The 14,499-nt window shown below is 40.4% G+C and overlaps 1 protein-coding gene across 1 annotated transcript in view; it reads right to left on the reverse strand.

Annotated features, from left to right (window-relative positions):
• The window catches only part of LOC141782187 (contactin-associated protein-like 5), a 64,061-nt gene extending 54,263 nt beyond the window's left edge, over positions 1–9,798 (reverse strand). The window contains exon 1 of the mRNA XM_074658250.1: positions 9,594–9,798. Within this exon, the coding sequence (XP_074514351.1) occupies positions 9,594–9,654 (61 nt within the window). The 5' untranslated portion in view covers positions 9,655–9,798. The remainder of the gene's footprint in view (positions 1–9,593) is intronic.
• Between the last annotated feature and the right edge of the window lie 4,701 nt (positions 9,799–14,499).

Genomic DNA, 14,499 nt, shown 5'->3' on the forward strand with positions numbered 1-14,499 from the left:
ACAGGACACATCAACATCTGCGTGCACAATGTTGTTTCAACACGGACTGTAACCATATGACCCAAATAATAAGCCCTGGATCACCAGGGATATTGAGGATCAATCCTGAATGGAGTGCAGGGAACAGGGAGAAGCTCATATTATTATTCAGAAAGAGCTTAGGAGTGAGATCAACGAGGACAAAGAGAAACATGGAGGCCAGACTGCTGCAGAACAACATCAGGGAAGTGTGGATGTGGGACAGATTCCACATAAGGGCCCCCGCCCACCAGCCTCTCAACTCACCTTGCAACCACCCTCCTCTCCTAGCCGTGGCCCTCACCTCAAGAGCCCAGCACCCGTACACACCATCCACCATCCACCCCCCACACCCCCAATCATTAGAAGACTGCAAAGACAGCCGGGAAAGGCTATCACCTACATTATTCCCACCTGGACAAGGCTGGGAACCCAGTGAGGATCACTGTGTTTATTACTGCGTACAGCCTCTGCTGTTGGAGACACGCTCAGGGCCATGCAGGTGATAACAGAACTGTGATGAGCAACACCCAGACTCTCCCTTAATGTTTATTCTATACGCCTCTGACTTCAGCTACGAGTCAGCGAGTCATGTGGGAGGATGTCGAGGTGGTTCACTCCTCTAAATACCTTTGGAGTGCAACTGCAGGCTAGAGAGAGGGCTGGCAACACAGCGGCTCTCTACAAGAAGTGCCAGAGCCGGTTCTACATCTCACGGAGGCTCAGAGGCTTCAACGTCTACAACAAGATGCGTCTAATGTCTGTCGTGGCCAGTTCAATCTTTTATGCTGCCGTGTGCTGGGGCTGGACATGTCCAGCCCGTTCTCATTCTCAGGGCGTTGAATACCGGCGCTTTGCTGCGCCTCTCAGTGTGTGTGATACTGACGCACAAGGCCATCCATGCATTCTCTGATAATAAAACATCCTGCCTTCAAAAGGCAACACAAGACTGGTTCAGTCCGCTGCTGCTCATTTCCTCAGTGTCCTTGATGCCCTTTATCGATAGCAAAGCTCTGTCCCATCTGATATCCCATGCATTGGCATACATGTTAATCCCAAACATCCAGATAATTCAAAGATTAATAGGGATGGAAAAATAATCTTTTTAGCCCTTCACAAACGCTCAGTGATCAGACCAGCATTAAAAAAAAACATGATATTATCCTCCCACAGCTTCAAATATGACAGTGTCTCTTTGATGCCACCACTAAAAAGTAACACCTTCTCATGTAAATGTAACGGCGTGTCCACACAGGGAACGTCAGGAGCGCGTGGCTTCTGCGGAACCTGTTGTTTTTTATTTCAGCGTCCGTGTTAACAGGTTAGAGCAGCAACAGCGCGTCTCACGCGCGTCTTGGGTGCGTGTCAGCTGCGTCTAGAGATTCGAGGTCTCGCCTATTTTTACCTCGAGCCGCACGGTTCACAGCAACAACAGACAGTGAAAGTGATCGTTTGACAGTATATTAACATCATACCAGCAACGTTACTACAGTTTCAATGTCTGTATCTGTAGAATATGTCACAGACATTAAAAAAGTAAAGATTTATTTTCAAATCAATACTTCATGCTTCCATTTAAAAATAAAAGCCCTCAAGCATTTTTTTTCTGGGGACAGAATTCCTTCATTTGTTAACACAAGGCTTTTATTCTGAAATATGTGCAGGATAGTGTTGTAGAACATGCAGTGACTTGCAGAGCTCCATGAATGAATAAAGTATGGGGTTTTAATTGTGGACTATTTATTTCATTTATAATGAAATTAAATTGCCATTATGAAAGGCAAACTCTATGTAGAAAGAAAGGGCTGACAGCAGCAGCAGCAGCAGAAACGCAACCGGTGTGGACACCACATGCGAGAAACACGTATCAGTTCAGCGAGGCAGCCGCTACGTGCTGTTGACGTTCCCTCTGGTTTTCATATCCATCCATCCATCCATCCATTCACTTCCACTTATCGGTACGGTTTAGCTGTAAAATGAGAAAGTTTGTGACCCGGCAGCCATGTTGAGGTCAGTTGAGGAAATACCTAGCACCGCCCACCAACCGGAGCACAACCAATAGGAACGCTCTCTCTCTGAAATAACCTGTGATCGGTCAAAGTCTTTTTTAAAAAGATTTTTTAAAGCCTGAAAACAGAGCCATGAGGAGGTGCAGAAGTCTAGTTATCTCTCAGAACACTTGAATTACAATATGCTGAAAGGTTATTATGGAAATTTTGCCCAATGATGCAAAAAATATACTGCCTACCCCCCTCTTTAAATACAGATGAGTACAGTAGGAACTTCCTGTGAGCTGAGGCTAATTGTGAGGAGAGTCATTCACCGTGTATATTTTGATCTCCCATTAGTGGCTTTATCTTTTCATCACATGAATCCTGGTGCTTTATTTATTCATCAGTGCCTCTGGATGTTTGGACTGGATACACTGATCTGTTACTTGTGTCTCTGTGGGGAAACATGCAGCCTGTTCAAACCTGCGATTGAAAGTGTCAGTGCCGTCACACCGCTACGTTCTGCCTCATTTGCCTCCTGATAAATTTATCAGATCTTCATGAATATGAACAACAGCAGGAGCTCCTTCAGTGGCTGCTGTGAAGCTGCGTGCCGCCTCTGCTCAAACACGCACAGAGGGGGAAATAATTAGCTGTGAAGTGTCTGCACACTGAGCCAATTTAAAGCATGAATGTTTAAGTAAATATAACACACAGTATAGGTATAGGCCGCTGAGCTGACAGATTGTTAGTTATATAAAGATAGCTGCCGGTGTAGCGTGCTCCACCGGCTGTAAGGAATTCTCTGAGAGCGCAACAGTATTCCACCCACAGACCCTCGGTGAAGAGTGTCATATCAGACAGCACCATGGTAATAAAAAGCCCCTGCTGTCTCTAGCCAAAAGCAGTCTCTAAAAACCTCCATTCAGGAAGAAAATCCCCTTAAAGTCCAACTGAGACCCCTTTATTTTTACAGTCAAAATGTTGCTTTATGCTCTTTTAGCCTCTGAGTGGGTCTGTGTGGGTTTCACTGACAGGTGAGTTGACAGCTGTTGTTTCCTGTTGTTGTTGTTGTTGTCTGGATACATCACAAAGTCCTAATTAATACCAAATTCATACAGTTGGATTAATGTTTATGTTTGTTTATTTACATTGTTACGGGGATATTTCTGTAATCCCAGTCTGCCTTGTCAACAAATCCCACATACAGAGCCAAACCAGCAGTGAATGTATCTACTAACAAACGCTGTGTGTGTCACAGCTTGTTCTCTCGCTCTGAGTCATAGAGCTCCATTAAAAATTGTTTAATAGAATAAACAATTCAAAATTGTTGTTCCTTCATTACTATCAACGCACATACTGTAATTTATTTTGACTCAATCATACCAAACGTGGATTCAGCTGCTGCTGCTGAAAATAGTCTCAGACAAATATTATTCCCTCCTGTTTGAAATTATAGTCTTTTGTTGATTATGAAACTAGATATTTGTGAGTCATTTTTATAGATTGACGTCTTCAGCAGGAACCAGTGGGGTTGGAATAGAGCTTTCTTCCTATCTCTATACTGTGGGGAAGTTTGGGGTAACACTTATAAAAGCAACTTACAACCATTATGCATTCTACAAAAGAGAGCAATCAGGATAGTAAATAATGTGGGATCTAGGGAACACACAAACACACACTCTTTTTTAAAGTCACAGGCATTGAAATTCATGGATTTGGTCAAATTTAAAACTGCTTGTTCAAAGCAAGAAATAATTCACATCCAGACAATATTCAAAAAATGTTTTGTGACAGGGAGGGGGGTTATAATTTAAGAGGAAAATTGTAATTTAAAAAAGCATTGTGTTTGTACAACAAAGAAGAGTTTGTGTATTTCAGTCAGTGGGGTGGATTTGTGTAATGGGTTTGGTGATGGGTTGAAGCAGAGCACAAATATAAATCCATTTAAAAAGCTATACAAAAAAGACATATTTGGGAGGTATATGGATGAGGAAGAGTTGCGATAAGGGTTGTCTTAAGGGTTGGTTTATATTTATTTTCTTAGAACTCCCGATGAATATGTGGGTTGTAAATAAACTTGGGATTTAATTTGGGATGTTAATATATCTGGGATAGTTTATATATCATATTATATTATCATTCTATGATATATGAGTTAATAGAGGAGAAGTGAGAAAGGGGTAGGGAAGTAGTTTTACTTCTAAATACTCCTTTTTGGACGCTATTACTTTTTTTTTGTTTGTTATTATTTTGTATCTGTTTTTATTTATTTTTATATTCGAAATAAAGTCATTCATTCATTCATTCATTAATTCAGTCAGTCATTCATTCATTCAAGAGTGTGGTCTCGGAATTTGAGAGCAGGACTTTGATTTCACATTCAGATTTTGTAATGTGGAAGTGGACGAACCTGGTTAAGAATAACCGCCCATCAGGGATGCTCTAAAGAATTAACGCGAACGCACCCGCAGCGAGGCAGGGATCATTTCATTTTGTCAACACTACATCTGGCATTCTATTGGCTGGGGAATTTTGTAAGGGTTATTGCAGAAAAAATCCAAGAGCAGAGGAGAAATCTGAGAGTGGACGTTTGGTGTGCACACAGAAGCAGCCTGAGTGAGATGAGAAGGGCTGAAGCTGGAGCAGGAAATCTGTGCAAGCAACAATATATCTGAGTGTGAGCATACAGTTAGAGCAGAAGCAGAGCTAATCCAAGCACAAGCAGGGGCTGTTTGAGTGTGAGGACAGGGTTTTGAGGGAAAGCAATGCAAAATATGAACGTGAAATCATTGAGTCATGCTCTCGAATTGAAAGACCACGCTCTTGAATACAGATAGGAATAAAGCTCTGTAGATTGGGGCCGCAGACAGGTTAGGGAAGTTGGAAATAATGAAAACACATTGTTGGTTTTGGTCTTTCATGGGATTTGTTGACAATAATAAAAAGATAGAATATCACCAAACCTGTCCAAAAAAAATTAATTGTATTAGTTTAAATGTGTCCCTTATATGTTCACTTTGAGTACCCCTTCTTTCTCTTGCTGTATAACCTTATAATATTGTTGATGACTCATCCTGAGCTCAGGGGCAGACACACACATTAACTTTACAGGTGGAACAGGGACAGCCAGGCATCATTTTGTGATATAGAATTGCTCCTATGGCCTGTCAAAAATGTTGATATTGGACAATTCTGCAAAACCCCACATTATGAACAATGATAACAGTCTGACTGCTATATGATGATGCAGCTTAGAATGAAATCATTTGATTGGCTTTATGACAAGAAGTGTTCAATCTAGAGAGTAGCAACAGCATTAATGCATGGAGGGGTGCTGTCATGAAACCAAAACATCTAAAATCTCAATTTCTGATCTACTGATTTTTTTCTCAAAAGAGAGCACAGGAGGCTGTAACTTACAAAGCAGATGTGTATGCAGTAGAGCAGAAAAAAATGCATTTTATTCCAGTTCAGGACTTTAGAAACAGCCTCACTTTGGCCTCAATAAAAATATGATAAAAGAAACTTTTGAAGGCACCCAGCACTTCCAACTGTGAAAAGCTGCCATGCTGCCAATTATGTGGCACTGAAATGGCATGAAAATACATGCGTATCAAAGCTTCTGATGAGAGCCGTATCCAATGCTTCTCAGTGGGGGCAAGAGCAGAAAATACTTCTGCTCGTCTCTTTGTAAAGGCGGGGGAAGAGCGACAAGACGTCGTCCTCTGAGAGGATGTGGTTGCCATTATACAGTATGTGTCACCCGACACAAGGCCACCGAGAGCAGCCGTGATAGATGTCTGCTCCCCCTCCTTTTGTTTCTCAGAGGTAAATATGAGAGCAGTTGCTTGTCCTCCAGGAGCATCTCACCATTTCATCTCAGCGTAGCATGTCAATCCTGATCACTGGATGCACTTGAGAAGCACAGGAGCATCATAAATGAGTAATGCAGCTGTCGGTTTGGTTCAGTTCATCGGCTTACATCACGGACATAAACTGCCTCTGTACCCCGACACAGGCCTGGTGTCATGGTCGTCCCCCGGAGAGCACAGACAGACCAGAGGAGCAAAGAAAGGCATGCCTGTGGCACAGTATATTCACTTACTGATGGCAGTGCTGGCAAAACATGAACACATACAGTATCTTCTACTGTATCTTTCTAGACTTTGGTGCATACCAGGTCTGCACTGGTACATAATGCTTCTAGGAAGTAGCCACAGCCTGCACCCTGAGTACAACAAAGGCTCTGGCCTTCTCCCATGTACTCAGCTTTTATTTGTTATCAAACTAACTGCCAGTCATATAAATTGAAAAAAACAGTGTCCGTTCACTACAACAAACCTGTATACTCGACTTGAGTTGACCTGACTCAACCTGGACTCGGCCGCTGCCGATACCAGCTCTGCACATGCTCGCTGCCATTGCCACTTCCTGTACATGCTGAACTGCAGCCTGACTAGAGGTTTCATTCCTGCACCTGCCAGGCAGAAGCTCAATACTCGTCAGCCTGTAGAGTTTGGTTAGTAGATTACTTATTGTGATTGTTGACGGGATATATATGTTTGCCATGAACTACGCCACAGCTGACATCTGCTTAAATATTCTAACTAAATCGTAAAAATGGTAAATGGACTTGCATTTATATAACACCTTTCTAGTCTTCTGACCGCTCAAAGCGCTTTATGTCAGCATTCACCCATTCACACACCGATGGCTCAGCCTTCAGACGGGACAACAGCGACACAATGTGACTGTTGTTAATTTATATAAATACAGGAAATTTCCTTCATTTCATGTATTGGTTTATTTAAGACAGGAACAGTGTACAATAAATGAATTGCATCAGATATAGCACAATGCAGACTTCCATCTGTTGTCTCTGGGTATGTATAAAATGCACAAATAACAATATAAAAACGATAAGCCCACAATAACAAATACACCTATAAGACATATATCAGACCTTAAAGGCAGGGTTGGTAGAGATTTTAGAAAAACAAATTGTTATATTAGTCGAAATACTCATTACACCCCGACAGCAATCAATAAATCAAATGCTCCGACTGTCGTAGGACTGTAATAAACCGTCCAATCATTTCATTCGGGCGGCCTGTCTGTCTACCTACCTGCGTGCACTCATTACGCATCACCAGAGTACTAACAGTAGCCATGATGGTTGTTTATGTTCATAATGATAGTGTTTGGGGAGTGTCTTTGGAGCGAGGCCTGAAGGGACGGACCGTCAGTGTTGATGACTTGGAGACTTTCTCTCTAGATTTAGGGACTTTTGGAGCTAGTGCTGCTAGATACTTTCATTGGAGAAGAGTTAACAACACTGGGCTGGTTTATAGGTTGGTGCATTTTCAAATCTAGCATTGACCCTAGCAATATAACAATATAAAAATGATAAATAAATCCACATTAATAAATACACCTATAGGACATATATCAGACCTATACCAGTGTATTTCAACCATTTTTAACATTAGTTTTAAACTGACTAAGGCTAATACACTCTCTTATACCTATAGGGATAACATTCCACTGTTATGCTGCTGTAATTGAGTAAAGTGTATTTTGTTGAACAACGTTTTATGTTTTATGTCACTCCTCGTGGGTGATCTAGTTTTTGTCTTACGTCACCATGGACTGTAAGAATAAATTGATTAAGATGTGGTGGATCTGAACCATGCAGTATCTTGTAAAGTAAACAGACATTGGTCATAAAGGAAACTTTTCAAAGCTCAATAAGTTGTATTTTTCGCTAACATTGCAATAGTGGTATGAGTTTGGTTTTCTGTCCAGTGCTTAATGAGTGTATTTAAACACTTTATAAAGTGGTTGTATCCTTATTGTACAGAGGTGATAAACAATATTACAGATGTGATAATAACAGTCCGGAAATAAATTCTGTAGTGAACAAAGACATTTTGTTAAATTAGAAAATCTACACATATCGGCACACCACTCATGTACTTCAAATAACTAGAAAGACAGCAGTGTTACACCACTCAGACTGCAGCAGTATTAGTGATGTTTTACTACTGTCATTTAACATACAAGCTATTGGTAAGTTCAGCTTTAAATGAAGGACTGGAACCTACAACTCAAACACCTTCAGAGTGTTACGGCTGTAAATGGTCCCAGATTAAAAATGCGTTAGCTGAGATGCTGTAGTATACATGATGTGATTAAAGCTGAAGTAGGCGAGATTGGAGCAGATATGATAAAAAAAAAGTTATTTTTATATTTTAACGGTAGCTATATCGTGACAGTAGTTCATGAAACAGGTATCCTGAAAAAAATCATGTGCCTCTGAGTCCTCCGGTGTACGGCATCTGCAAGATTTTACAGACCGGAGGAAAACAAGCAGTAAGAGCTGATCTGAGATCTGCTGTCCATCTGCTGTCTATGAGAGCCGGCTGTCAATCACTCGTAAACTCCGACCAAACGGTCAAACTAGGCAGCGCTGATCAAATATGAATCAATATTATGTTACGTTAATGCCTATTTCTCTCCTCAAATGTTTTCAGAATCATCTTGTAGTGCACGGTTTAGCTGTAAAGTTTGTGACGCCACCGCCATTGTTAAATCTGGTGAAGGAACGCCAAGTTCCGGTCACATGAGCCAGCCAATAAGAACGCTCTCTCAATTAAATGACCTGTGATTGGTCAAAGTCTCCCGTCAGATTTTCTAAAGCCTGAAAACAGAGCCATGAGGAGGTGCAGAAGTCTCTCAGAACACTTGAATTACAATATGCTGAAAGTTTATAATGGAACTTTTGCCCAATGATGCCAAAAATATACTGCCTGCTGAAGCTTGAATGTTCTCTTTCTATATATGTTCCGGTCTCTTGTGTTTTTGTTTTCTTCATGTGGAATGGGTCAAAGGATAGGGATGACTCTAGAAGAAAAATGAAGTTGACTTTTGCTACCAGAGGCAAACATCTATATTAGTATCAGCCAGGAACTTTTGAATTATATCTCCATGAAACTTCATTTAATAATTGACTTAACGCTGTATTAATTGCGCAATTAGGCTAATTGTGTCATAAACATTCATTTGGAGAGATGTATGAGTAGCAGCCCCAGGTGTGTGTTTCACACCCCCAGAGGCAGAAACACGCCGTCTAGCGGCGGGAAACTTGTCCCGGTGTCCACCGGAGGACTCCAGCAGACTATACAGCTGTGACCAAACACTTGTTTTGTCTTTTTAGAAATGTCTCACAAAGCTTTAAGAGAAGTAAGTAGAGATGAGCTGTGTGCGTAATAGAGGCTGCAGAGTCTCCTGTTTGCTTGACCTTCATTCATCTCATGTAGAGAACTCATAGTGATACTATAATGACATCACCAACTCCTCTTAACGCACGATGCACACGCACACAGCAAGACCCCCTGTTGACACCAGATCGACGAGATCTATGCAGAGAGAGATAGGAGGACACCGGACACAGAGCTCCACTATAGGGCTACAGTACTTCTCCATTCTTGGTTAAAACCCAGAGAGAGACCAGAGAGAGACCCAGTGTGCAGGTGAAGTTAGAGGTGAGCTATAGGTGAACACACATTGGGCTGTACTCACAGTAGGTGGCGGCGGACGCAGCGCTGAAGACGTTCAGAGTGTAAAGCAGGAATAAATCCATCTTCCAGCAGAGGCTGAGGACCGGTCTGTATATATATAATATATATATATTTATATATCCGAGTGACCGCAGCGGGTCGATCAGTGTCGGGGAGGAAACAGCCAGAGCGCAGAGAGAGGTCCTCCAGCATGGAGGAGGCTGCTGGTGTGAAGGAGTGAAATGCTCCCACGTCGACACTCCCTCACTGAGAGCTCCCTCCCTCTCCACCTCTACCCGTCTCTCTCTCTCTCTCTCTCTCTCTCTCTCTCTCTTCCTCCCCCAGGTTCAGAAGAAAAGAGTGCGTGATGCAGAAACATTACTGGAAAAAGAACCGCTGCAAAAATGATAATAATCACAAAGATCCGGAGCTGCAGCAGCAGCAACAATTGGCTCACCAGTACATCTCATGACAGACTCCTTTGGATGGGTCATGTCTTGTTATTTGTACTGTGTGCTGCTCATGTTTTGGACACGATGCACTAAATTCCCTCTTTTTTTGGCCCACTTCTCTCCATCCCTGTAACTCAAATGAAAATCTATTTGCACCAGTGCTGGTGATCTTTATTGGAAATGGGAATTATGTGACCCCATATGCAGTGAAATCATATGTAAACCAGACATGTATTAACCACTAATTAGATAGATAGATAGATAGATAGATAGATAGATAGATGGATAGATGGATAGATATGTCTATGTCTATTGTTCACTTAAATAAATCCTAGCAGCTTTTGAACATATTTATGGAAAGTTTGTCCCTTTTCTCATTTTATTGTGTCTTTTTTGTCCTGATATTTCAGTAGTTTTTTATATTGTTCTTGTGGTCTTCTCTTTTTTCTGGGTCCTGATTCCAGTAAGCCTTTGAGTACTCTTTGTCGTGTTTTTGGTGTGTCTGTCTCTTGTCTGTGCTCTACTTTTATTGTCAATACGGATGTCATCCTCTATTTTTGCTGCAAAACAAATCTACCTACGGGTACAAATAAAGTCACCTGAACTTGAACCTGAACCTGAGATAGATAGATAGATAGATAGATAGATAGATAGATAGATAGATAGATAGATAGATAGATAGATAGATAGATAGATAGATAGTAACTTTATTAATCCTGAGAGAAATTCAAGTTTCCAGCATCACAGTTCCATAGTGCAAAACATGTTAGTAAAAAGGCAGTAAAAAAAAGTTAGTAGTGCAAAGTATAAAGTACAAAAAAATATACCAGATATAAAAATACAAGGAGATGAAGAAAACTGTTAAAACTGAATATAGTGCAGGGTAACAGCTGTGATACACGACTATTAAAAAAGTGAATATAGTGCAGAAGAGACTGTTAAAAGTGAGTATAGAGCATTATTATCCGTCTGTAATTAATAGCCGGGCATCAAATGAAAAGTACATACATGGATGCTTCTGTATGTGCATAAGTATTTACATTCACACATACATACATGTAAATACTGCATATAAACTACTGTCACCACTAATACTCTGAGAGTAGATGGTTTCAGCACCACAGTGGTGGACAGCTCCCTCTCCCTCTCTCACACACACTCAACACCATTATAAATGGTAAATGGACTTGCTTTTATATAGCGCTTTTCTAGTCTTCCAACCACTCAAAGCTCTTTACACTACATGTCAGCATTCATGCATTCACACACACATTCATACACTGATGACAGAGGCTGCTAAGGTGCCAACTTTGTACATCAGGATGTAATCTAAATACTCATTCACACACCGATGGCAATGCCTTCGGGAGCAATTTGGGGTCAAGTGTCTTGCTCAAGGACACATCGACCTACCGATTGGTGGACGACCTGCTCTACCCTCTGAGCCACAGCCGCCCCTATATAGTATACAGAATGTATACAGGGGACACACTTTGGGACTTGATCATATCAAAGAGCCTGAACATTTCCAAGGTTGTAGTGATGGATGTCGCTCTGTCCGATCATCCCTGTGTATATTCCTTTGAGAGTATCTCTTCCTGTGCACAGAAATGATCAGACAAGAGGTAATCACAAAAAGGTATATCACTGAAAAGCTGATGAGCTTGTAGATCATTTCAATTCTACAATTACAAATGTTGTTGATGCCATTGCACCCACCACGGTGAAGACTCCATGGAGAAATGCCATGTTAGTAAGAAATGAAAAGAAGAGAGTGTCGAAAAGCTGAACGCCACTGGCGGAAAAACTAATCCACAAGTTCATTATGACATCTATAAAGAGAGACTTTGCATTTATAATTTAGAACTGAGAAATGCAAGGCGGTCATTCTTCTTTGACATCGTCACCAAAAACAACAATAATGCACATGCACCTGTTTGCTACTGTCGACAGGCTAACAAACCCTCCTGTGTCAGTAGCCTCTGAACTTTTATCCACAGGGCCTGCAATGAATTTGCCTCCTTTTTCACAGAAAAAAATTCACAAAATCAGACTAGCAGTCACTTCCTCCTTATCAGGTACAGGATGTTTGTTGCCCCCTGCATTCACTTTAACCTGGTGCAAATAAATAAAAAAGGTTATATGTTAATATATTTATTCACTGTTATAGTTGTCTTTTATATCACATAGAGGTTATATGTTTATATATTTACTTTTGTAGTTGTCTTTTATTTTACATAGAGGCTATATAGTAATATATTTACTTTTATAGGTGTGTTTTATTGTGTACTTTCTGTTTGATTACTTCTGTTTCATTCCCTTTAAAGCACAACATGTTCTGGAGTGATAACCTTAACCTTACCATAACCTTACCTTAACCTTACCTTTGTAAAGGGAAAGTGAAAGCAGTGCTAAGAGACACCATTTTAAATTCAGTTAACAGTTCAAACAAAGAAAATGGACGTCTGAGTTAATTCAGACAAAAAAAAAAAAAGACAATCAGGTTGGATTCTGGTCCTACTCTGCAAAATAAAAATCATAGAGGACAAGTCAGTCACACAAAAGGAAACACAAGTATTCCAACAAGTATTTCAACAGGAGTCTGAAGAAAACTGCCTCCAGAACGTAGAATAAACCGTTTGAGATCGTACACTTTACAGGTTTACATGTGACTGAAACACTGATGTGCACTGTTCACTTATTCTTCCTTTTCAAAGTAAAAGACTCACCATTGCCTCTTGTTAGGGCACAGCGTAGTTCATTTTATTTATACACACACACACACACACACACACACACACACACACACACACACACACACAAACACATACATATAAATATATATATACATACATATATATATATACATATATGTATATATATATATATATATATATATATATATGTATATATCCGTCTGCCGTCCGGGATTCTTTCACAACAATGACCGGCTCGCTGTACATCATTCCTTACAAAGAGAAGCAGCATCTTTACTATTTTCGTATAAGTACATGTTTACACAAGTGCTTTTATTTGATTAGTACTGAGTGTTAGGTGTTGTGCTTTTACTTTGAAAGGTCGTCATGCTGTGCACTTATGCTCAGAGAGATAAGTAGTTCAGAAGAGACATAGTCCACTTGACTCCTGTTGATTTCAGGTGAGTTGTTTTTAGTTGAGTAAATGATCTTTTCACACCTGAGCAGGCGTGAATACAGCATGTCTACAGTATACATATATATACATCAGTATGTTTTACTACTTTTTTCATTTCCTAGTAAGAAAATACTGTTGTGTGTCTGTTACTTTCACTTTTGACTGTGATTTGGTGTTCTGATGGAGGAACCAGCTGATTGTGTTTGACTTTATCAGAAGTTTTAAAGAGAATTCAGATTCACTAGAAGTTAAAAAGAAGCCACGTTGAGGGTTCGTTTAGGATGTTTTATTCTTCCACTTCTAGTTTGTTTTATGTTTAACTCTTTATCTTATTTTAGTCTTGGGTGTTTTACTCTACTATGATTAGTCTGACTTTCTCTGTATTGTATCTGTACTGAAATTGATTTTTCCATCTAAAGCTCTTTGTAATGTTGTTATTTGCCTGTATTATGGAGAGACTACACCTCCACCTCTGCAGTAACATGTCAGTTCTCAGGGCCGTCCTACTGCCACATCAACAAGTCATTGAGAGCTCTCTGTGAGCCCTTTATGACACACCTGGTTTATTCATTAAACTATATGACATATCTGGTTTATTCATTAACCAGTTCTCTTAATGAAGTTTGACAAAAAAGTAGGTAGATGTTTTGACAGAGACCTCTATAGTCTCGTAAGGCCAGAGCCTGGAAGACGTTCAAATAGACAGAAAAAACGTAAAATAAAAACCCACAATTGGCATCGTCAAGGTCGCCGTAAAGTGCCGTCATATTCTCACACTTGTCATTCTCAACCCTGTACTCACAGTCTCATAGAAATTGTGTAGTTCTTGTAATAAACATATCCTTCCATCCGTTTGAGTGTCACACTTTTGTTTCCGGAGCAGAACTTAGAAACTATTTAACTTAGGAACTTCAAATTTGGTATGATGGTTGACAGTGTGAGCTAGTTGTGCCTTTTGGGGGTTAGAAGTCCAGGGTGCCCAAAATAAACAAAAAACAAATGACATAAACTGTGAATTGGTTTTAAACACAAACATTCACATTCAGAGTCTCAAAACTACCATATCACACAACCCTTTGTTCTGACTGAACATGTGTATTCAGACAAGACAAAGAGACCATGTGGTGAGGTCCCGAGGTCTTTGATTCAGTCGTCTTTGTAGTTTTACAGTGCCAGCCATATTGATTTGTAGTTCTTTCAGCCTCAGTTGCCATTTTGAGACAATGAGCCATTTTTGGGCCGCCCGGGAATAGCCTTATTCCATTCCATAGTTCCAAAAGGGCAAAACCTTTGGCCCTACTTTAGTAAGGGTCAAGCAGTGAG

This window comes from Sebastes fasciatus, chromosome 14 (assembly GCF_043250625.1).
Source record: "Sebastes fasciatus isolate fSebFas1 chromosome 14, fSebFas1.pri, whole genome shotgun sequence".
In the NCBI taxonomy this organism is placed as follows: Eukaryota; Metazoa; Chordata; class Actinopteri; order Perciformes; family Sebastidae; genus Sebastes; species Sebastes fasciatus.